Source organism: Manacus candei, unplaced genomic scaffold (assembly GCF_025592945.1).
Source record: "Manacus candei isolate 608988 ecotype Guabito, Panama unplaced genomic scaffold, ASM2559294v1 h1tg000018l, whole genome shotgun sequence".
In the NCBI taxonomy this organism is placed as follows: Eukaryota; Metazoa; Chordata; class Aves; order Passeriformes; family Pipridae; genus Manacus; species Manacus candei.
In genome coordinates this window covers 3,786,337-3,810,352 of record NW_026138066.1, presented here as the reverse complement: position 1 = coordinate 3,810,352, position 24,016 = coordinate 3,786,337, and the positions used below count along the sequence as shown (strand labels likewise).

General features: G+C 36.9%; 1 protein-coding gene across 4 annotated transcripts in view; it reads right to left on the bottom strand.

The window, feature by feature from the left end:
- Positions 1 to 24,016, bottom strand: part of CNOT4 (CCR4-NOT transcription complex subunit 4) — an 80,331-nt gene that overhangs the window by 11,987 nt on the left and 44,328 nt on the right. For 2 of the 4 annotated variants that reach the window (XM_051784269.1, XM_051784271.1), the window contains exons 3-10: positions 23,422 to 23,619; positions 20,594 to 20,680; positions 19,947 to 20,048; positions 19,093 to 19,218; positions 16,498 to 16,631; positions 9,382 to 9,439; positions 8,854 to 9,103; positions 6,456 to 6,953 (exon numbers count right to left, since the gene is read on the bottom strand). In XM_051784269.1, coding sequence (XP_051640229.1) covers positions 6,456 to 6,953; positions 8,854 to 9,103; positions 9,382 to 9,439; positions 16,498 to 16,631; positions 19,093 to 19,218; positions 19,947 to 20,048; positions 20,594 to 20,680; positions 23,422 to 23,619 — 1,453 coding nt within the window. The remainder of the gene's footprint in view (positions 1 to 6,455; positions 6,954 to 8,853; positions 9,104 to 9,381; positions 9,440 to 16,497; positions 16,632 to 19,092; positions 19,219 to 19,946; positions 20,049 to 20,593; positions 20,681 to 23,421; positions 23,620 to 24,016) is intronic. The other 2 variants (XM_051784270.1, XM_051784272.1) reach the window with 1 other exon arrangement.

Genomic DNA, 24,016 nt, shown 5'->3' with positions numbered 1-24,016 from the left:
CTATACAATCATAGGAAAAAATTTCCACAGGGTCTAGAAAACAGTTGCAGTATTAGCATTGAAAAGGCTTTGGAACAGAAGGGTGGGTGTGTGAGATGAGATTTGGGTACAGATGGAGGAGTAGCAGAACTTAAAGGACAGGTGCTGCAGATGAAGTTCTCATAGAGATCATGAGAAGATTACACTAAGGAAGCCAGGTCTTAGTAGCAAAAGTAGAAAGTGTATAGAAGTTAATGGACAAGACACCAGAGGTAAGAAAAGAAATATACATAGCAGATTTTAATCTTGACACTGATTTAGTATTTTGAAAATTCATCTGAAATCTCACTTCCATTTAATTTATTTCAAACCTAGCACCCCCACCATGGGTGTATAAAAAAAACCCACCAAACTTCTCCAAAGAAACAAATGAGCAAGCCAGAAGTTTATTTTCAAATTGAATTAGTTCCATATTGTGCCAAACACTCCCTCTTCACCAGTGAAACAGAAAATTAGTTATGATGGGAAATAAAAGGAGAATGAATTTCAGGGTGGAGATACACACAGACACAAAGTGTCTCCTAAAGAAGAAAGGTGGAGGTCTAAGAACCTCCACGGAAAATACAGGATGCAGTGAATATAAAGACAGATACGACAAACAAAATATTCAATGGCAAAGGCTGCACTAACAACAGTCATCTTTGTTGAAGAAAACAGGATACACAAGGATCAGTAAAAGCAATAATGGAAGCAGCTGAGGGTTGTTTACAAAAGGTACTTTTCATTTTACATTTTCAAAGAGGTTTCAAATGAGGAGTGACCCTGTTATCAAGGCAACATATCCACTTCTGAGGGGAGCGCTCTGCACTCTGGAAAAGATACAAGCCTTAGGAAGTCCCACGCATGGCACCTGCAACTATTGTATCAGCCAAGATTTTCACCAGGTTTCCTATTTTCAGTACTCCTACCTAATCAGAGAAAGACTTCAGCTATAGGCAGCCACAGAGCTAACCAGGGGGCACAGAAGACTACATTCAACTGCCGTGCTTTCTGCCCAGCTGCTGGCAGAAAGCCAAACATCAAGGAAAACCCCCAAGTGAGCAAGCAGTCTTCTTTAAAGGATTAGGACAGAAAATTAATGGACTAATGCATCTCTTACTGTTAAGAGTAAGGCAATCAATACTTAAAACAGGCATTATACCTTTCATATATTGTCAGGTCAAGGGGAAAAGTGTAGGAGAATGCTCTTTTGACCATGGCATCCAAATAAAGGGATGTGAGGCAGCAATGTTTAAGGCACATTGATTGTTGCTAGGGTGTGGGATTAGATGCATTTTGTACACAGCATTTGGAGAAATTTAATTTTTACAATATGCTAAATTCAACAGCTATACCACATGGACCAAACTCTCTTTTAAAAGGGCACAGTAGCAGAACATGCACAGAATCCCATATCATATCCTGAGACCACAGAAAAATGTCAGCTGCTATGCCACAAATTCCTTTTTTTTCCCCCAGTCTTGCACAAAACCAAGGCATGGGGTGGTTGGGGGATTTTTTTTGTGGTTTTTTGGGGTGGTTTTTTTTTTGTTTGGTTGGTTGGTTTTGGTTTTTTGGTGTTTTTTTTTTTTTTTTTGTTCAGGAGATAGAATCAACCCAGAGAGAGAAGACAAAGTCAAAAAGACCAAACCAAATAAGAAACGTGTGCCTCAAATAGAAATGCAGTTACATTATGAGAAAATACAAAGTCAGACAATTACTCTTAGTATTATAGGGAAAGCATGTTAACACTAATTCTGCCATCTCATCCGTTTTTGTGCTCTAAATAAAGTCTTTAAATAATATGACCATAGCCAACATACAGGGATCTTCCCTTGTATTACTAAAATGTTGTCCAAAAGGTATCACTAGGCAAGAAAGGATTTGGTGTTTACATTCAATAGCTGGGGGCATAGAGGTCAGAAGATTTAAAGCAGAAGATGCAACACCATAGATTTTTTAGGAATGGAAGAGCTCAGGATGTAAAATAAGTGGGAAGAAGTTAGACTTGCTTAATAAAACCTTCATTGCTTTGTCCTCCCTGCTACCAGCCACTGCTTCACAAAAACCTAAATGCAGGCAGTGACTTGAAAACGTGCATGTTAATCAGTATCCTGATAAGGAATGCAACACCACTACCACAAACACTGCTGGGTGGCACCCAAAATTAATAGAGCTATCTAACTGTTTATCATCTCATCTTGAAATACATGTAATACCATCAATTAGGTTGTACACGTTCAACAGATACAAGCCACAACACCAAAACTAAAAGCTCTTGAAAGAAGAAAATTTTGATTCATCATTATATTCTACCATATGGACTTATTATATTCAAGCCCCCTGTTTTGAAGTTTCAGGAACAGCTCACAGAAACCTGCTATGATCTCCACATCAGTCAGCTTCATGGCTAAAATATCATGACAAATTTTACAGTGGTTATCTTCAAGGACAATGGGTAAAACTTTTTTCTTCCCCTATCCTAGACAGGGTTTAATTCTTTATGCTTCCTATCTGTCTCTGTGTACACTTGACTATTTCCTCTATTTATTTCTAATGTATGCATGATATATATAAATTGCCTTTGTTTAAAAAAGCATTTGGACAATGCTTCAAGATGTATGGTTTAATTTTTAGGCTGCCCTGTGCAGAGTCAGAAATTGGACTTGATGAACTTGTGGGTCTCTTCCAACTCAGTGGTTTCAATGATTTATTTGGGAAGAATAGATACACATTACTGCATAACATTAGTCTTGGAAGAGTTCAAACCGTCTCAATTATTACTGAATATATAAGTGCCTACAGTTAAGTTTTTGCTCATTTGGAATTATGTTCAGGATAACTATGAAAGTAATAAATGAAATAATAGCCAGTGTTTCAAAATGTGAAGTACTTCATCCTGCATAGAACTTACAGGAAAGGTGGACAACTTTTTCCTAATACTTTTAACTCTGAATTTGGTCCTATGCATTTTCTATGTAACAAAATCAATGACTACCAACCACTCAGTAAACTCCAGAAATAAAACTATACATTTCTATTTTCACATTAATAGGCACACATCTCATTTTATAAAGCACCTGTCTCAAAACACACTGTTAATCTGAAACCAACTTTATGATCTCATACTATACCTATTATTTTTGAACACCCCATCAGGCAGTAGGGTAGCAAAGATGATAGTGTGTTAGTGATAGAATTACAAAGAGTTTCCTGTTGTCCTACAGTAACATAAAAATAAAGGCACACACCCACCCACGCTGCTGTCAGTGAATCAATCTTTCCTTTGGCATTATCTGTGGAATAAAGAATAGCGGCTGTCCATATTCTTAGGATAGCTTGCATACAATCTAGGGTAAGATTTCTTTCAGCAAGAAACACAGTGCCCATGAAGAAGTCACTGAACTTTTCTCCTGAAGCACAGTTACACAGTTATAATTACACAGTAAATCATCTAATCAATCCCACACCACAGAGCAGCAATAAGCCTCAACTGTCCCTGAAAATGACAACATGTAACATCTGCTACAGTTTGCAAAATCATACTGTAGGGGGAGGAAAAAAAATGCTACTCTGGGAATCAATCAATCAATCAATCAAAGAGTTCACTTAAACATAGGCTGGAAACAAATGTATGCCTGATGAATGTAACACATTTGCAGTATATGTATAATAAAACTATGAAGTCAATTGGGTCATTTCATTGGAAACCACAGAATTAGTTAATAAATACTACTTCTGAGAAATAGGCAACTAAACTCCACATGAAAATTATTTTTAAATTAGCTTAAAAAAATAAAAAGTATGTAGGTAATGCCTGTGTTCCGCCATTTAAATTTGGTACACGTCACAAAACAGCCCTACCTGGAGCTGTGAGGTTATGAATACAGCACAGCTCTGATTCTCAAATAAACAAAAGGTAACTTCAGCAAATTACATTCAACATGTCATACATATGTATTTCTTGGTTTCTTTTGCTGTTACATCTGAAATGGCTGAATTGATGACACTTACTAAAACATGGACTAACAAAAGAGCCAAGAAAAAGGAGCTTCAGGTGTGCTACAACTAATTGCTCCATACTGCTAAATAGCTGTTATGATATGCACTGCCTTTCTAGCAGGTCAGCTAGAGTTAGTTATAAAGCAGTGTAATAAAGTTTCATACTTCCAACCCCATCAGACACCTGTACTTGTAAATCAAACGAGGAAACCAGGAAAATTCTGTAATTATATACTTGATACTGATAAGATTAAAAACAAACAAAGAACGGGAATTATTTTTTCAAAAGGAATACAAAATCAATTTGTTGAGAGACCTGTACACTAGATACAGATTAGAAAAGACAGAATAATCAATAAATTGAAAACTAAGTCAGTACACAAAAAAAGAGGTATGAGGTCATCTCCTGACTTTTAAATTATTTGTACATCTCAAGCAGATAGGTCAGTAAAGAAAGCCCTAGGCACTAAATAATACAAATCCATAACCCAGCAAACAAAACCAGAACTACGAGAGTTCAGCTGATTTTTGGCAGCAGGAAAAGAAAAAGGAGTAATCTAAGTTTGTACAAATGACTCTTTTTTTCAAGATATATCAAAGCTGACATGTAGATCACCTGAGAAGTGTTTGCACTGCAGCAACTGCTGCTATATAATTGTCAGCCAGGCAACTAACAATGTTTTCTATAGCAAGAGATGAAAACCAACTCAAAGGAACTTGCCATAGAAACTAAAGCAGATGTTTACTTTGCTTTTAGCACTGTATTTGCCAAAAATATTTTGAGATCAATTGGTTCTAGCAGTTGCATACAAAACCCAACATAATTAAAAATCTATTCTATTGCCTTAAAACATATGGGGGAAGTACACAGCCTGGGCTGTACATCAATCAACACCACACAACTTGCTCTTCAGAAGTTGTACAAAAAGATCTACAAGTTTTCTACAAATACAAAAAGGTCTACTTTCAAACTGTCAATTGCCATTAAAGTAATGCAATACTTTTGCAAACCTAGAATCAATCTGTACACTATGAACAGATTTTTTCAATGCTAAAGGATTTCTCTGGTCCCCTTAGTCCATAAGATAGTCTTCTTACTGGTCCATCAAACTGTAAGTGTTTAGAACAGAGTGGTAGAGTTGAAACAATGTCTTGCTGTGCTTCTGGAAGTTCTATGTAGTTTAGGGGAAAGTGAGTAACATTGCACACTGCAGCTATGGATGCTGCAGGTTTTACTCCATGCCAAGAATAACTGTTTTTTTAGTGCAACCAGTATCAGTCATTTTAGGCTTAAAAATTTGTCATTGCCAGTATAAAGAGTTTTGAACTACTTGCATTTGTAGTCCAGACCATGTTTATACTTTGAATCAGCCTGAAGACCCTACAGCAGTCATGTGGCTACAACAAGCCTTCAAAGAGGACAAAGTACAGGAAAGTAATAGTCAAAATTAGCATTGTACTAGAGCATCAAAAACACACAATGACTTTTTCTAGGTCACTTTCTTATAGTATAGCTAGTACTCCTAAAACCCGGAAAAGAAAATAACGTTGGCAACATCTCAAGAAACAGTTTTCTCCATCTCAAGACTACAAAGAGCTAACAGAGACTTTCTACATGCAGTTCATTATATATTTAATACAATTTCTTCTCCTGTTACAAAAAGAGAATCTGTGTAGGCCAAGCTAAATCGGAAACATGGAAGGACTTCAAACTCCAGAAGTGAATTTTTAATCAAGACAATTATTGTTACAATTAGCTGCTTAGTTGTAACATTTGATGCAAGAGCCTATTAATCCATTCAGAGCAGCCTGAACTGGCCTGACTGCACATTTATTTTTCTCCAACATCACAACCCTCACAATTAGGATGAATCCTCTTACACACATTGCAAGCATCCATTCAGTGGAAGATTAGTGTAATATTAAGGCCATCTGAAGTACAGAAATGAGCAGCACTGAATGTTTTATTGTGCAGCCATTTGGTTATGCACAAGAGGGAACAACCCAGCCAAGACATCTGGCACAAATTACCATCATTGCAATTTTTTGCACGACTTTAAGAACTCTGGTCAGCACCTGCATGTCAACAAGAAAGTCACAATGCGATTCCAGGGCCTATTCTTAAGGAAAGCCAGTCTGGCAAGACTGAAGAACCAAAATACCAATCTGCTTTGGCACAAAATTAAGCGGGCACAGAATACTCCACCTTCCTTATAAAGCTCAATATTACAAGGCTAAATATCCAGTTACCTTTTTTTTTTTAATGGAAAGGGTCTATTTAAAACAATATTCCTCCCCCTGTTCATAAACCTAGTATGATAGTCAAGAGATACCACTCTACCGATTGTAGCTGGCTACACTCTTTTTCTGTCCTGGCTCAGAGAAGCTGAAGAGCGTGAATTAAGTCATATTTATGGCTGTCCCAAGTCACCTACCTGATATAGGGATCCCTCCCAGACCTGTGCTGTGTTGTGGTGGGAGATTCAAGTCCAAGAAATTACTATTTGAGGTGGGATTTGCTGTGTGGTTCAAGTGCATGATGCTATTGCGTGGGAAGGCCATCCAAGGATAGCGAGCTGCTTGGCCTGGAAAACTGAAGGAGTTGTAAACTGCTCGATGTTGCTGAAACTGTGGGAACCTCTGTGGCATGACTGGAAAGGTGCTACTGAGAGAGTTGGCATTTGTGGGTGCAGCAGGATGCAGGAATCCAGAGCCTGGCCCTTTGGCAGTTGTAGTGTGTGGGGTAGGGTTCTGAAGAGATGTGGGCGAAAGGGAAGGTTGGTCTTGGACTGACAGTTCCTTCTCAATCAGGTCTGCTAAGGCTTTGCGGGTGATGTCAAAGGGGTCAAACCCTAAGTCGTCCTCTTGCTGTTTGGAGGAACCAAACCCAAAAGCTGCTTGCCAGTCTGTGGAGGAGGATACTGGTATAGTTTCTGTCAGAGAGGAAAGGAACAGGATTTAGAACAAGAATTAGTAACTATTTATCCATATAAAAGTTTTAGTCTGTGTATCTGACTGTGGTCTGTTATCTTTCATATAATACTACTTTATACATTCCCCAAAGACACCTTATTCATCAGCTTAGAATGCCATTTTCAGATCAAACAGCCATAGATTTCTACTAAAGGTGAAGTGTTAGAACTAGCAAATAGTATTTTTACTGCAGAAATGCTCTGTTCCTGAACTACAGAAAAACCTTATCAAATAACTGTTTTCAGTAATAAAACCAAATAGAAAGTCACCAATATACACTCACTTAGAACCTTCTTTTCACCCATATTAATTCATGAAAGTGTGAACAAGCAGAGTTTAAATAAGGCTGTTATTCAGTTAAGTATTTTGCTTTCAGTATGAAAGCTGAGCAAGAAAGGTGGGCAGGAGATGTTCCTCCTCAAAAGAAGTGGTTTAAAAAAACCAAACCAAAACCAAACCAAAACAAATCCACAAAAAAATTCCCTACTCTCTATCATTATGAAGAAAACAAGCCAAATTCTTGAGCAGAGATATTGATAAAACAAAAAAAATAAGGAACTACATTACAAGATACCGTTAAATATTTTGAGAGTGTTGCAAAAAAAAAAAAAAAAAGGGTTATCAGAAATTGCCTGCATTTTCAACTAATACTTCATTTCCTGACACTCTTAATTTTCTTATTCAGGTTCAGTGAATGCTGGGTCTACTTTCACAGTATTTTTCCTCAAAACTGTGGTCAAGCAAGCTAAGTACAAGGGTAGTATCACTCGCAACATTAACTCCCTCTGCTGGTAGGGACCTGGTCTACTGCTTTAAGTAGGTTCAGTATCCTCTCTTAGAAAAGAAATTTACACTTCTATTCTTACTCTAAAATCCATGACAATAAAGAGTTGCTTGATCGACAAAAACTTGTCCTCTGCATTCTTATTTAAATAGCAACCATCATTTTATATTAATTACGATCTCTACTACCTGCAAATTGTCTCTCATTGCTACTTAATCCTCACAAAAGTATTTTAGCAGCAAGTAATTCCCTTGGTAATAATATTGTTTACAAACAGATAATAAAAAAAAAAATATTGCTTACAAACAAATTATGACATCCAGAAGCAAGATAAACATCAAAAGATGACTAATCACTAAGTAAACCAACTCTGTCATAAGGTAACATTTACATTCTATTTTTTACTGATAATGTTTCATTTAATTTTCTAACAATTCCCTCAGATATATAATTTGTAAGCTCTTAAATACTGGTAACCATTCCCAAGACTATATAAATACACCTAAACCCATGTTTCATTCATATGATGTGGTATTTCATAGCAAAGTACCTGGAAAATACAGGTATTTTTCAGTTGATGCAATTAACCATATTTTTATCTTTTTTGAATTTATAGAATATCACTTCAGAAAGAGAAAGATTAGGCACCTTGAGGTAACTATACAGGATACTAAAGAAAATTCTGAATTCTACAGAACAGCTTCTGGTATCAGAATTACAGATTATCAGACCGATATATACTAAACCCTGTATTTTCTTAACTCTCAATAAAAACCTTTAACATTAAATACTAAAGCATACATGTCACATCCTATTATTTAGACAGGTATGTTGCTAAAATAAACTAAAATAAGCAGTCTAGTAATTTAGTCATACAGTTTGAAAGGTCTGTAAAGATTCTTTTAGAAGCAACCCTTAGGTCAGTGCAATTCATTTGTAGTTAAGTGGCAAATTTTAACCATTTGTGGAGGGTGAAAACACAGTATGGAGCAAGTCCCAGAGTTTTAGGTTCTGCACAGTTTTAAACCTCAGCTGCAAAAGCAAGCAATAGCCAGCCATATAACCTGTGTACATACCTGATGTGAAGAGGCTCTGTGGTTCTGGTGCTGTGGGCCAGTCACTTGAAGTCTGTGGAGAGCTGGGGAATGGAGGAAGCCCACTAGGGATGGGATTAGGGTGCCGGAAGTTGTCAGAGAAGAGTGACTGTGATTCTGTTACAGCCCCTTCAAAAGGAGACCGTGCACTGTGATTAGATGAACTGATGGGTATAACTGGATTGGGTTTTGTTAAACCAGGAGGTGGTGAAGGTGTGTCACTGTTTGTTATCTACAGGCAAGAGAGGAAGACAAGCAATTAGGATGAGTGTTATATATAAAATATTCTTCACTAATTCAGATGAAAAATTTCCTCAAAGTTTTTGGCCACAATTACGTTAGCTATATAGCTCAGCACAAGGTCAAACAAAAATCAATTTTGCAATTGCATTTTTAAATTTTGTTTAAAATTATGATATACTTCAGAAAGTACTTGGTTCTCCAACTACAAAGTGCACCAAGTCCTCAAACCCAATTGTTACTTTCACAGCATTTATCTTTATGTCTTACCTGCTGAGAGCTGTCACCATTTCCTATACTGAGAGAATCTGAAGGTTTATCGATAGGGCTGCAAAAGTGGGAGGGGAAAAAGACAATAAGACACTCAAGTATTTAACATGAATATCAACATTTGCTTTCACAGTCGAAGACAAGCCTTAAAACAAAAACACAGCAAAATTAATAAGTAGGAATTAAGAAGGAAAAGAATACACTTATTTTTTATGAGACTGTTTTTTTAATCATAAGCATTCCAATCATTTGTCATATACTGTAATACTTCTTTCCACCACTCTCCACTCTGCTTGTTGACAGCTTAAAGGAACAAAAGAAAAGTTCTGAACATGTTCACAGCAACTCTATGCCATACAAAAACCCAGGACTCTACTGCTATGGCAGTTATTTTGTAATAGTCCGTTCCATCTATGATACTATTGGAGAGAAACTTGGGAAGATTTATTTTCCCAAATATGCAAGTTTTCAGTTCCCATGCAAGTCCTAAATAAATCTGGGGAGAGATTAAACATTAAATTAACTAGTCCTGGTGGCAACAGCCTTTATGCTTTTGACTAGCAGAAATTAGTTCCAAGGTAAGAAAACTGAGTTTTTAGATGACAGAATGGAAAAAAGACATAGCATAAAGAACTGCCCAAAGTAAAGAGAATATAAGACACAGGAAAAAACAACCTCAGAAAGCTATTCACTGCAGATTACCATGACTTGGTTGATATGGCACATCTCAGGATTCAAGATACTGACAGGCATCTGTGAATTGCCTTATTTATGTAAATAGCACACTAATGAAATGGCATTAGTTCAAGTTCACACTAAAATCTTAGCTTTACAACTTCAAGGTACTCTCATTTTTATCTACCCGTAAGAGATGATGCACAAGCATCAGGCTGTGCAGACCAATATGCAGATCCTATAAACAAGGACCAGAAGAACATTAATTTCAGTTCCATTAAGAGGCCACAATGGGATACAAGTCAAATTACAGCCATGATGTGTTAGTACAAGACAAATATATGTAACAATTTTTCTTAACTGGGTGCAGACTTCAGATTTTACATACATCTGGTTTTCCCCTTACTGCTGGAAAGTTCAGCTACTGCATACAGCCATATAGTGAGGCCAACAATTCGTAAGATTGCTTCCCCTCATATTTGTTCCCCTCATCCCAAAATGACTAGTCGAAACCCAGCAGAACTACCTCTTCATTCTAAACAAACTGTGTAAGAGTAATCTACCCACAATTTTTTTTGCGAAAAAGACTGAGTCTACCTCTAATAGACAAATGAAGCTGGAGTATTTATGACTATAAAAGAAAAATCCAAAGAATATCCTTGCAAACGAGCATTTCTCCAGTGAAGATTTACAAATACTTTCTATTCAGTGATCCAACAGCATGAATAAAGTTCTTCTATTTGAAACAAACTGCTGGTTGGTAATTTCTGAATAAAGCAAAAACATTTGCTGTAGACTCTTCATTATACAATAAATTCTGATTGTAGAGCTGATATTCCAGTCAAATTCTTTTCCTACACCTAGCAAAGTCACAATGCTGCAGTTTTCAAAAGCTATGTGGTGAGACAACTTTTAATGACAATCTAAATGGTGGAAGTGTTTATTATACTTGAACCTGCCTAAGGAGCCTTTAGTTGCAAGACAGGCTTCCAGCCCTCAGGAAACCTGCTACAATAATTTTACTTACAGTTAACACATTATTTTCAGGAAAAAAAGGAAGCTGTATATCGCTGAGAAGCAACCACAGGCTCTCTGATCACTCCTCAACAGGACTACCATCAAGCCTAACAAGAAGGTACCACTTTCAACAACACTCTCAATGTTAATTGATTGGTTCAACATTGATTTAAAATGAAGATCGGCTACCTAATCAGAAACACCATCCCTTGAAATATTAGGGTTTACCTTGTTGCCTTCCCATCCAACCTCTGAATGAGCCTAATCCGTATTACCTCAAGGGTCCATAAAAAACAAAACAGCACGACTACAGACTAAGATTGGAACTGCAAGTGATGCTTAGGATAGAAGAGGACACTAGTTCTATTCAAGGAGGGCACCAAAGAAGAAAAAATATGTTGGCTGGCAGTAAGAGCTTACTGAAAGCAGAAGAATTACTTCCTCTACACAAAGCAGCCTCAGTTGAATTTGTTGCCCTGTTGTTCTGTAGCTGAGTGGTAATTGGGGAACCCTTACCTCTGTAGTTGTGTTTCTGGAACACATCACTGTAAGGATATGACAGATATTCAGCCCTAACATTTAACTCCCCTCTATTGAAGCTTTTCCAAGTGACAAGCCTCCTGATGTACAGCGAATAGTGTGTTACTTTTGTGGAAGCTTCTGCATAGAAAAAAATGAAGGGATCAGCTCTGACTGGGACCATGCAGCTGTACAAGCTGTTGAACCCCTGGTTATTCCATTCCACTCAGCCCTCACCTGCAACATCACTTACTAACTTCATTTTAGGGCTCTCCTGCACAATCTGCCAATCAGTCTTTTTGACATGGGCTATGCTAAGCACAGCTTTTTGTGACCTGATCAGGATTTGAATCCAGTCTCCAAGCAGAGAGAGACTGAAGAATCATTCCCTCCACACCAATCAGTGAGAGAGAAAGTAAGCTATCTGAAGTATAAAAGGCAGCACAATTACCCGAAATCTGAGTCTGCACCATCTGGAGTCATGTGTTCTGGGTCTGTGCCATTTTCTAATATGGGAGGCGTTTTCCTGTGTTCCATTGTTAAACCGTTGGCTGATTTACTTGAACTCTGTAATGATGGCCAGGCATCTTTGTTATTATTGTTGGGTCTGGAAAAAGGCAAGAGTAAAATAAAAAAATAAAAAAAAAAAAAAAAAAAAAAGAGTTCAAGTTATGAAGAAAGTGTTTTAAAAATTGTAAACACTGGGGAAATAAATCCTTGTGCCAGACAATCTATAAGAATAGATTTATCTGGATATTATTTCTCAGATTTTAAATTTTAAAAAAATAATTAGTGGGATAGGTAGGGTAGAGAGAAAACCAGAGGGAATTCTGCTTTCTTTGCTGAATAGACAGCTGCTCTGCCAATGCTGAAGTCCAAACTTGTCCATTTGGAGGAGAGAAAAAATATTAAAATAAAAATTAAAAAAAAGCCATCAACAGTTCAAGTGTCCAGACCTCTGCATACTTCATTTGGAATTACTTGCTTTGCCCTGAAGTATTTTTAAGTTCTGTAAGTCACAAGCTAAATCTTTCTTTTCGGATACATTTTATATTCCAGGCCCTATCAAGCCTGGCCCCAACAGACGAAGTTTATGTTTTACATCTACACAAGACTCCACAGCTTTGCTAACAGACCATGAGACCAGTCAGACCACCACACTGTTCATTCATGTTACTGTTCCCTTCATTTCCAGCTTAAAGCCATAATTACTTTCTTTTTATAAAGTAAAAATAAAGTTCATTTCAGAGTGCACAACAGAACTGAAAGAAGTTCAAGAGAGGACTCCAAGTCCAAGTCTTGCTGAAAATTGTTATATTCCATACAAATTGAAGCAAGATGGAATATAATCCATAACTGAATGCATTCAAATACAGTGTTATCTGCTAACCCTGCAATTTTATTATAAGAGATCTGCTTTTGTGTTCTTAAGTTTTTATATTAACTTTAGCTTTTCATTTGTTTAATTAGGAGCTGGTTTTAGTGTCCAAGTGCTGCCTAAGGATGAAGCTTTCACAAAAAAATTTTTATAACATATATGCCCCTCCTAATGCTGCCCTTTATTAGTATGTTCTTACTACATGGTCTAATATTGACTCCACATCTTTGGGTCAACTTTGTAATTTCAATATCAGAATCTGGAAATTCCTGTAGCTGCTTATAGCAACATAAGTGTTTCCTACTCCTATTCAGATAAAATTAGTAGTAGTAGCGACCCTCAAATCTCAGTTAGTATGTAAGATTTGCTCTTCTGAGTCCATCTTTTCTTATGTACCTATAAAATATGTACACAGATAAGAGCCTTGACCTGAGGTACAGATCTCATCTTGGCTTTGTACACATTTGGACTAAGAGATATCAAGCTGATCAGATATAGAACATCAAGGAATGAAGACATCAGAAGCGCAATGTCAATAATTTAGTATTCTCACCCATACAAAGGTGAGCTGTAATCTAGATATATCAGGAGTTTCAATCCATTAACAGATTTATTTTAAATATGCAAATTTAGGTCCAGTGCAGTGCATAAATGCATATAGCCATCTCTATACTAAAACTAACTTTAAAATGTCAGTTAGAAGTCAGTTTTGCATCCAAGGAGAAAGGCAAAGAAATCGGTTTATGTTTTGGTATGGGGTTTTGTGCATGTGGGTTTTTTTGTTTTGGTTAAGTTCAAAGTTACATGCCTCTCAAGGGCTGCTCTCTAAAAGACCAGCAGGTGCTTAACAAGTGCTTTGACTTGCGGCATAAGAAAGCTTTAATTTCAGTTCTTTAGGAAAATGTCATCAGGAAAACAAAAAAAGCTTGATCTGTTTTAAACGTAGAATATATCTCCAATTGAAAGAGAACACAATCACTATGATTATCACATGACATACCAAGAGAAGCGTAGACAAAGTGGTACTGGGTGATTTCAACAGTTGCCTTTAGCAGAAAGAAAAGGTCTGCAAACAGGACTTTTCAAAATAGAAGACGACTGCAGAAAAACTTATCAGTGTTTAAGAAGCTGTTTTCCACTACTGGATATTTATAATTAAACATCTGCTACTTAGAACTCAATTTCTGTTCAATTCCAGAATGAATCAAATCCTGTACCCCAGAAACATAAGAACAACCACAGATTTGTCAGAGACTCTGACAAACTGCCAGAAATATTAATATCATATCAACGAATCAAACAAAAACAAGAACCCAGTAGGGTAGAAAGCTGTGAAAGAGAACAACCAGTTCAAAAGCTACATTTTGTACTGACGGGATGGGACTTGAAGAAACATGTCAAAATCCCAGCTGCAAGAAATTCACTTTGCAACCCTAAACGTGGTGTCTAGCCATTATCAAAGAACAGAGTCCATGTTGTGATGCTGCTGCTCAGTGACAAGAGAAATTAACTCCAGACCACTTGATGCCTTTAGAGTAACATGCCATTTTTTCCCTTAAGTGCTAAATGTTAGCACCACAGACTGGCCAAGTTCCAACTCCTAATTGCTCCCCAAAGGTTTAAAAGTTTGCTTCAGCTCCACATAGAGCATTCTTCCCTAGATGGTATAATTTGTTTTGCTGGGATCTAATGAGGTTTCATATTAAAATTATTTCAGACTTTGAGCATAAAATAATCAATACCCAAATGCAAGAACTGGTGTATTTGCTTTATTTGCTGCACTTCACCTTCCAAGTCAAAACTGAACCAGTGTCCAAGAAATATGAAGTGGCACTGTCCTTAAGAAAAAAGATCCAACTGGAAGTCCTGACCACTTGCAGTCAAAGAGCATATGACACTTCCTTCAGAAGTTAAAGATGATAATCCTAGTACACCATCTAGGATGTACACCAGTTCTCAGAATTTATTCAAGCTCCACTGGTAACATTTTAGATCCAGTACCCATTTTCTTGCTTAGGCTGCTATGCATTGGCAAACTACTGTCTGAAAAAATCAGCAGTGGATAAACTGCTACACAGCATAAACTCTGATTACAAGGCCAAGGTGCATATCAGGTGCAATCACATTCCACTCTGCCCATCTCCTTTGATTTTCATCTCCATAAAAACAGTACAAGAAGGAGTGGAGGAAACTGTCAACAGTTTTTATTTCTTTGTCTTAAATATGACATTTGAAGGAATAATTAAGGTCTAGTGACCTTAGACTTCCATTTATCTTTGTGTGACTATATCCTCATATGGACAGAAATCTTTTCATAACTTACTGAACAAACTACTTCAATGGAACATTATATTACCAAGCCATAATAAGTGATATGTGCAATTAAAACATAGTGAAAAAATATATGGACTGCACTACAAATCATGATGTATAAAACACAAATCAAGACTACAAGGTGTCCCAGTTATGAGAGTACAGACTGCGTTCATAACGACACCATACCAAGAAAGAAGACATCTGGTCTTTCGCAAATATTATGCACTTTTGCAAATAGAAAACACGAGATCTTTTTTCAGAATAAGATTATCTTTTTCTGAACTACTGATCCAAATGTACACAGCAGAAACACATCTTCCCTAAGGAAGCCTCACACTCACTTTATATTAGAAGAAAGTGGTGCATGTGTTCTGGTTCCAGCCAGGACAGAGTTAATGTTTGCAGTAGCCAGGAGGGGGCATGGTCAGGACCTGGAGATTATTTTATACCACCTCATTTTCCAGAGATAGGGATGGAGTCCCTTCTGGGTCACATTGCATGGTGGGAGTGGTCAAGTACTCTTGGGGTTTTCTGCAGGGTGAGCAATCACTTGTGAATTGTTTGCCTCTTTCTTAAGACAAGATGGTCTTACGCTCTGCCAGGGGAGGTTTAAGTTGGATATTAGGAAGACATTTTTTACAGAGAGCAATTGGACATTGGAATGGGCTGCCCAGGGAAGTGGTGGACTCACAGTCCCTGGAGATTTTTAAGATGAGACTGGATGTGGCACTTAGTGCCATGGTCTAGTAACCACGGCGGTGTTGGATCAAGGGTTGGACTTGATGATCTCGAAGGTCTCTTCCAACCCGGTTGATTCTATGATTGTACCCTCTCATCAGTATTGTTGCTGTTACTGTTGGTTGTCTTATTTCATTGCTGTTTCCAGTAAATTGTTCTTATCTCAACCTGTGATCATCACCTTTTGTGCCTCCAATTCTCCTCTCCAGCCTGCCAAAGGGGAGGGGGCAGGAGGACAGGGGGAAGTGACAGTGGTGCATGGGTTTGGAGTAGTTTCAGTGGGAACACTGAACTGGAGAATACCATTCCTAAACCACAATATGTCCCTCCACAAAGAAAATCTGTATCAGAGTTTATCACATAATAAGTACCAAAAAGAGCAGGCAACTTAGGGAATGCAATAGGAATAAGAAAGTTTTCTTTCAAATAACCAGAAAGCAAGCATGGCCAGTTAGTCCATCATCAGTACTTACGCATCATACCTCTGCAGTGCTGTCACTTTGTTCTTGTTCTTGTCAACTGTACCCGTAGATAACTGGAGAAAGTTGGGGTTTAGTTTGTATAATTCTTGCAGTAGTTTCTGTTCATATTCCTGGTGCTTACCCGCCTAGGAAAATAGAAAAACTCACAATGAATAAATACTGGTTTAATATATATTTTTATAGTTATAATATTTTTATATACAATATACATATATACATCCCAAAGCTTAATAATCTAGCTTTCACAACTCAACAGGTCACTCCTGTCAAACTCAAAACAGTGCTTCTCATTCTCAGCACAGATGTGATCTCAACAAATCTAAAGCTTGTCTAGAAATCATTTGGATGCACCTACCAATTTATGATTTCTGAGACTTCTAAAGAAGAAAAATAGCTACAACCTTATTAGAACTTGATACTCAGTTCTAATTAAGAGCTTCACAATATACCTTAAAATTCACAAACAGCTATATCTCCAAGGCAGTCTGCATTTGATATATCAACCCTACCAAGCTTTTCAGAGGATGGGAAGGAATGAAGAGTTCCTCTTAAGCCAAAATTTCTTCTGAAACAGAATTAATTTTTTTTATCAGCTTAATAAAACAGCTGAGGTGGTCTGAGTGTTAACTGTGATGTGACAAACAGTATATTCTAAGCAATAACTAATAAATCATTCTTTTTAATAACTGAAAAATTGAAATATTCTTTGAATCGATTGAGAACAATTTCTTGCTTTCAGAAATTGAGGAGGACCAATCCAACTCTAGAATATTAGAATTAGGCAAGGAAGAGAGTATTTTTCAGTCTAGTTTGCAGATTATATTCTGGGGCTAAATATATAAAACAAAACTAGGAAGATCTATGCCCACATTTAAAGTGACATCTGAAACAAATTCAAGATGAGCATTCATGTTTTTTGTAGGTTGTTATGACACTCAAACCTAGGAATTATTACTTGCAAGTTAAGTATTGTTATGAGTTCAATCAATGCAAAATAGAACAGTGAAAGTGAAGTTGTCAACAGCTTTTATCTACAGTTTCCAGATACTACAAGATGTCCTTTAGCAAAGGAAACAAGTGCCAAGATTTATGGTCAGGTCTTCTGAATCTTAAGTCTGACACATGCAAGTTATTATCTATCATTTCTTCAGTATTGATTTCAAAGTTCTCACACTACTGGTACACCTAATATTTCACATTTTTTGCATTACTTAATTGCCTTTATAAATGTGTCAGGTAACACATGAAGGGAGAGGCAGTCTAAACCATACTAGCCCTCTACTGATCTGTGAACTGGCTGTTACAGCTCAGAAAAGAGATATTGAGGTTACTGCGTTAATATTAAGGGAAACTTGACAAAACTAACTGGATAGCAGTTTAACACAGGCAAAAGAAGGCACTTTACAAAACAGCTGGTGAACTGGGGCTTGCTGCCATAAAAGTCTATAGGGTTGACAGTATCAGGTTCAAAATGGATTAAACAAATTCATGTCTGACAGCTCTATAAAAAACTAAAAAGCCTAGACAGGAAAACACCCTCAAACATGTATAACATAACAGATCTAGGTGGTGGGAGAAATACAGGGAAACAAACAGGGAAGGTGGCCTAATTTGCAACTTGTCCTTGAATTTTACCTTCTATTGCAATTGACTGCAACAAAATATATACCATAGGGACTATTAATCTGAACTGGCAAGGTAGTTTTTTTAATTTATGAAAATGTAGCTGAAGTCCTCATAAATAACTGCTAAGTGTTTAACAGATATGAACATTCTTCCTTATTCTCTGGCTTACATCAGCCTAACACATCAAATAAATTCTACTAGAACAACATTTAGGCTGGCACTAGGGGTGGGAACTCCTTGCTTCATGGACAGACTATGTGCAAAAATTACAGCACAAATGCAAGGCTGGCATGCTTGAGATTGAGTTTAAAAGCTCAAAGATGGAGACACCCAAAAGGCCTCAGAATGCACTGCTTTTGAGACAGTAAATCTATCCATGTACTCGGTTCCCTACCCCAGACAATAAGCATTTTGATGTTGCGATAATAAAAAGAATCCCAGTATCATTATTTGGATGTTATTACAGTTACCCTCAATGTTTCATTTGCAAATGGTTTCTATACACTTCACAGAGTAAAAAGGATACCCAAATTCAGAGAGCGTGGTCCATCACAGTACAAGAGTCAATCCATTGTAACTGTTCACACACACAAATGCTACAGCAAAACCCAGATCTGCACTAACTTCTTTCACAAAGATCTGAAATAACATATTACCTTGTACTGGTGTGAAAAAAGGGCAAGTAGCTAACGCAAGGTTACTCGAATTCTTGGCTAAGATTTTTATCTCCACCTTTTTGCCTCATGAATACTCATCGTACTTTTCAGACTTTAAAAGCAACATGCAACCAAAAAATTGAACTAACTGCTCTCTTCCAATATGCAACTGGATAATCACCTTTTGGATTTCAAAATTAATTTCTGCCATAACATTCAGCAAATGGCTACACTACACAGATTAAACCACTGACAGTAAGACATACATGCCATGTTTCATGTGTTTCCCATTCATTAGACTTACCTGCATTTCTTCTTTTGTGAAACTGGCTGCTTCATCACCTAGTTCATGTAGATACATGCAGTCTGGTTTTGGACACTGCATATTTTTTAGAAAATAACTGCAATATTTTGTTGTACCTAACGATGCCTAAAGGAAAAAAAATCATTACTTAAACACTGGAGGTTAAGAATGCCTTTTACCATGTAAGTTAAAAAAAGCTGTATTCCAAAAAAAAAAAAAAATTGTCACCCCAAGATCTGGAATTCCATCTTAATGTACTTCTGACAGAGATGGAATAAGAAGTCCATTTGTAAGAAATCTATATACTTGAGGATTAGATAACTAGTATGCATTTTTATTTTCATCCAATCTAAATAAATGCCAAAATAAGAGCTCAGTAAGTATTTCCATTCCTAATCATAAGGAGATAAATAAGTAGCAGGGTCAGGAAATGAATGTTAACTGGATTTTCTATAGCCACCAATTTCGCCAAGTCAGCCTGAATACCTGTTTACATGGACACCAACAGGACAAAACTTCGATTTTTCAGGGAGCTTTTGAAGGTGTGATATATGGACTACAGAAACGCTTGGTAAAAGCAGTCTATACAACAAAAAAGCCACTGTGAGAATGCAGAGGTGGTGCATCTCTGTCTCATCTGCATCTCTGTTTTAAGAAGTTATCTGCTAACGCACCAAAACATTGCCTGCTGGAACCTCACTGAACTTCCACGTTGGGATTGGTGTTAGGAAAAGAGGTCAAAATTCAATACACTTATTCAGCAACACAGGCATATCTCTGCAAATAAAATTTTATACTGTGCACTGATATTAGTGTCCTAGAACATACACGAAAGAATGTAAAAACATTTCCACCTTAAGTGTTCTGCCGTCTACCACCACATTATTGACGCACTGTATGGCTCTGAGGGCATCTTCTGACCGGATGTAGGTTACATATGCACTGGCACTTGGACCCTAGGAAGAAAACATACACTATTTATTATTTTTCTTTCCCCAGACAGATCTGATCATTAAGTTGCCTTTTCAGCTGCTCATTTCATAAACTGGTATATTCAAGGCTCAATGTTTTTAACAGGAAACTGGCAAAAAAGGTAGAATTCATAAAAACTCATATGTGAGGCATAAAGAATGGAGAAAAGAAGAAATGCATTGAAATACTGCTTGAAAGTTCTAAAAATACTTAAAGGCATTTTATCCCCAAAATGCAGATTAGTGAATAAATGCCATACTGCTGCTTCTTCAAAAGGTTCTCACCATCTCCCAATTTTCCATCTTTCTACATGGCATCTTGCATCCAACTTTGAGAGTCTTGTTGGACAATGCCTCAGTAACTTAAAATAATTTGATTCTTGCAATGTTGTTTGGTTTTGGGCTTTTTTAACAGTCTTTAACCTACTGCTTAATCAGAAATAGGGGGCCCTGGATTCACTTTCCACACCATGTTATTCCCTAAAGGAATTAAAAAAATTAAAAAAAAATCACAAGGGTCTCTGACTTACCTGTGAGCCTGCATATGACGTGCTGTTATTAATGACAACTTTGTGTATTTTACCAAACTTCCCAAAATATTCTGGTCGTTTCAACACCTACAAGAAAAGAAATTTAAAGTGATACACTTAAAATTCATACAGAGTACCCGTCTTCTGTGAAACTGTGCAAAAAACCAGATCTCTCCTACAAAGAGGAGGAGAGCATGTAGATTTAAATTTATTTTTTTTTCCCACATAAAACATGATTACTTGCAATACAGAGTATGGTAATACTGCAGAACTTTAATGATGGATATTCCACATTTTATACTGTATTTTAAAAAACTCTTCGGTAGTACTCCAATCACCCTAACCCTACCCTGGCAAGATACGTCCCATACTGCATGAAACATTTCTGTATTTATCTATTTTATAATTTGAGGGGGGGAGGGGAAAGAAAAATCACATTTATTCCAGTTTCAAAATAATTAATCACGTTAAACTTTCATTCAGCTATATTAATTACTAGGTACAAAATGCTGAATCCTGACTTACTTGCCCCACTCCAAAAAGAAAAAGAGTAAACCAACTAGCTCAAGATAGTCTCAAATTGTCTAAAGACCTGACTAAGTGCAGGAAGACAATACAGGAAAATTCCCGGGGCAAGAAAAAACATTTCAGAATCAACATCATGCCAAAACAAATGAGTGAATATCACAGCCCTAAAGGAACTAAAAATACTCCTGTCTTGCCCTTCCCTGAATCGGTTAGTAATAACACACCATTTAAGGATCCTGTGCAAAGCAGGAATATCATCATCATATTAAACAACACTGCTGAATAACGGTCACCTGGTGTGCCAATGAAACAAACTGGCAATATATCAGACACATTTATACAAAAAGTCTTTCTTTTTCCATTCCTGTGACGGAAGAAGGTACCAAAGTACTGACTACTCAGACCGAAGCTAGATAAGCTAAGGGTATTTCCAGCTCTACACAATAACCTGAGAGGTTATAACTTAAGATTTGTTTCCTCAGCTCCATCTTCATATTAACACTGGATAGTGCGGTTAAACTGTCCTGATCCAAGAACATCCTAACTACCTAACTACCTCCTCTCCCTTCTAAAGGGAGCATCAACATCTTCAAGAACTAACAGCATCACAGTTGGAACATCCTGTAGAACAACAGGACATGTTGTATAGACAATCATTCATTCCCTGGTCTCTTCTGACTGCTCTTCACTTGGCCTACACCCTCTTGAAACATCCCACATCCATCCTCCAGGTATCATTCCAGAAAAGACTGACAATCCCAAAGAAAATTCTGCTTTACTCAAGCATATTGCAGATTATACTCCTGATAACAACATATGACAGCATAGCCTTTGCAATTTTTCTAAGACCCAGTTAACAGAAGAGGATCCACAGATTCCTTTCTAGAAACGACAAATAGTAGTCAACTTCCCCTTCCAAACAATCTTTACTTACAAAGGAGTTTTTTGCCTGCTTAAATAGAAAAATTGAATATACTGAATATTTTTTTAGCTCATCTCTCTCAGGCTAGGTTTCTTGAAAATCAAGTTATCTTGGTGCTATATGCAACATTCAGTAAGTACACATTATCTTCTGGTATGTTGTTGAGAATACTGCTACCAACACACCTAGTACAGCACATCACCACCACCCCAATAAATCCACTTCGAGTTATTTCAAGTATTCAGTATGGAATTATCTGAGGTTTAAAAAAAATTAACTGCATTTACTACTATTTCTCTTACAAATCCTCTATCTGGTCAAAGAAATCAAATGCATTTTTCAATAATAAATAGTGCCAAGCCACTGCTGACAGTTGCTTGCAAATATATTTTAGTATATACTATATACTATCTATATTTTTGTATATGTTATATTTTAGTATATACTGAAGTGGTATACATCAGATCATTTTTAACTTTGATTTTTCTCTTCCCTTTTTATCCTTTCCCCCCCTCTTCACTAAAAGCAGTTTTTTACTTTTGTTCTTTATCCATCTACCAAACTACAGACCATTCTCTGAGTACTCAAACAGCCACTTCTGTCTGAGTTTTCCCTAGACAATTTAGTTCAATAATGTGACTTTAACTTGGCACAGTAATTTTGAAGATATCTATCTTATCCTGTATTACACTTCCTCCATATTCTAATTCAAGATACTTTTACTCATTAGCACTTATTCCACTGGCCACCTGCAGCTGACTGATGATGGAAGTAAATAAACATTTTAAACGCAACCAGTTTTCTGAAATTTCTGATGATGCAGAGTAGCAAGCCAATTCTTTCCTGGGTCTTCCTCTTATTCATTTTTCCCCCTCAGCTTCTTAAGGACATCACTCTTATGTTCCTTCCATATTATACTTCAAGTATTAGCTTTTCTCTTCTCTCCCTACAGGTTTGTGCTATATTTTATATCAGTTCTTTGGAACACAACCAAGCTCCTGCTTTAGAAATTGTGATGCATGATACAGTTGTATAGTGTCAGCAGATCCAACCTAGGAAAATGATTACCTAAAACATCCTTAAGCACATTTTTAGCCTAAAACCAAGCTCTCATTATTACCCAAAGAACAACTTCCTTAAAAAAAAAAATTAAAAAAAAAAATTGCAGAGCATCTGTACTCCCTAAAACATAGACAAATACTTGAAGTTATTTTGGAGGAGAGAGCAGAGTAAGCTTCCTTAAGAAGAGGGGGCCTCATAAGCAGTGAACCTTTACAGTGCTGCTTCATTTTATACCCTGCAGGGAGACAGAACAAGGGTATTCTAATGTTTCATGGCAGTATGTTAAGAGCAAGATTTGCAAGTGTGAACCATTTACCTCTGGATCTGCTAGGCGCTGAGATAGCCCTACCACAAAGACAAGGTTCTTCTGTACAACCCGTACGCTGGCCAAATGTTTGCGATTCTCTGATATCTTCTGTTTCCTCTCATTTTGTTTCTGTTTCTTTTCATTTTTTATCCTCTGCAGCTCTTCCTGGGAGAGTGGTTTGTACACTGCTGGGTCTTCTGGGTAAGGCTAAACATAACAAATAGCATTAAACTCAACCCATATAAGAAACAATACATTTGAAAATCATTAACCCCGATGTTTGAATGCAAAAATTTCTTTATTGTGTTATACTGATCTGATTTTTTACAGCCTCTCACATTATAGAGGTATATTCGGTCCTTTGGGAAAGGTGAACATCTTGCATCTTTCATGTAATTCTCCTATTTATAGACATAATATTGATTTGGGCAATAGCCACATTCTAACCCAGCTGCCTAGTCAATTTGGTAACATTACAAGCAGCTGCAACATGACATCAACACATCCTGTTAAAATTTCAGTAACAGCACATACTAAGTTGGGTGAAAGCATGCACTGCATATTCACTTTATATTTAGTTGTCTGATACAGATTTGGATGCTTA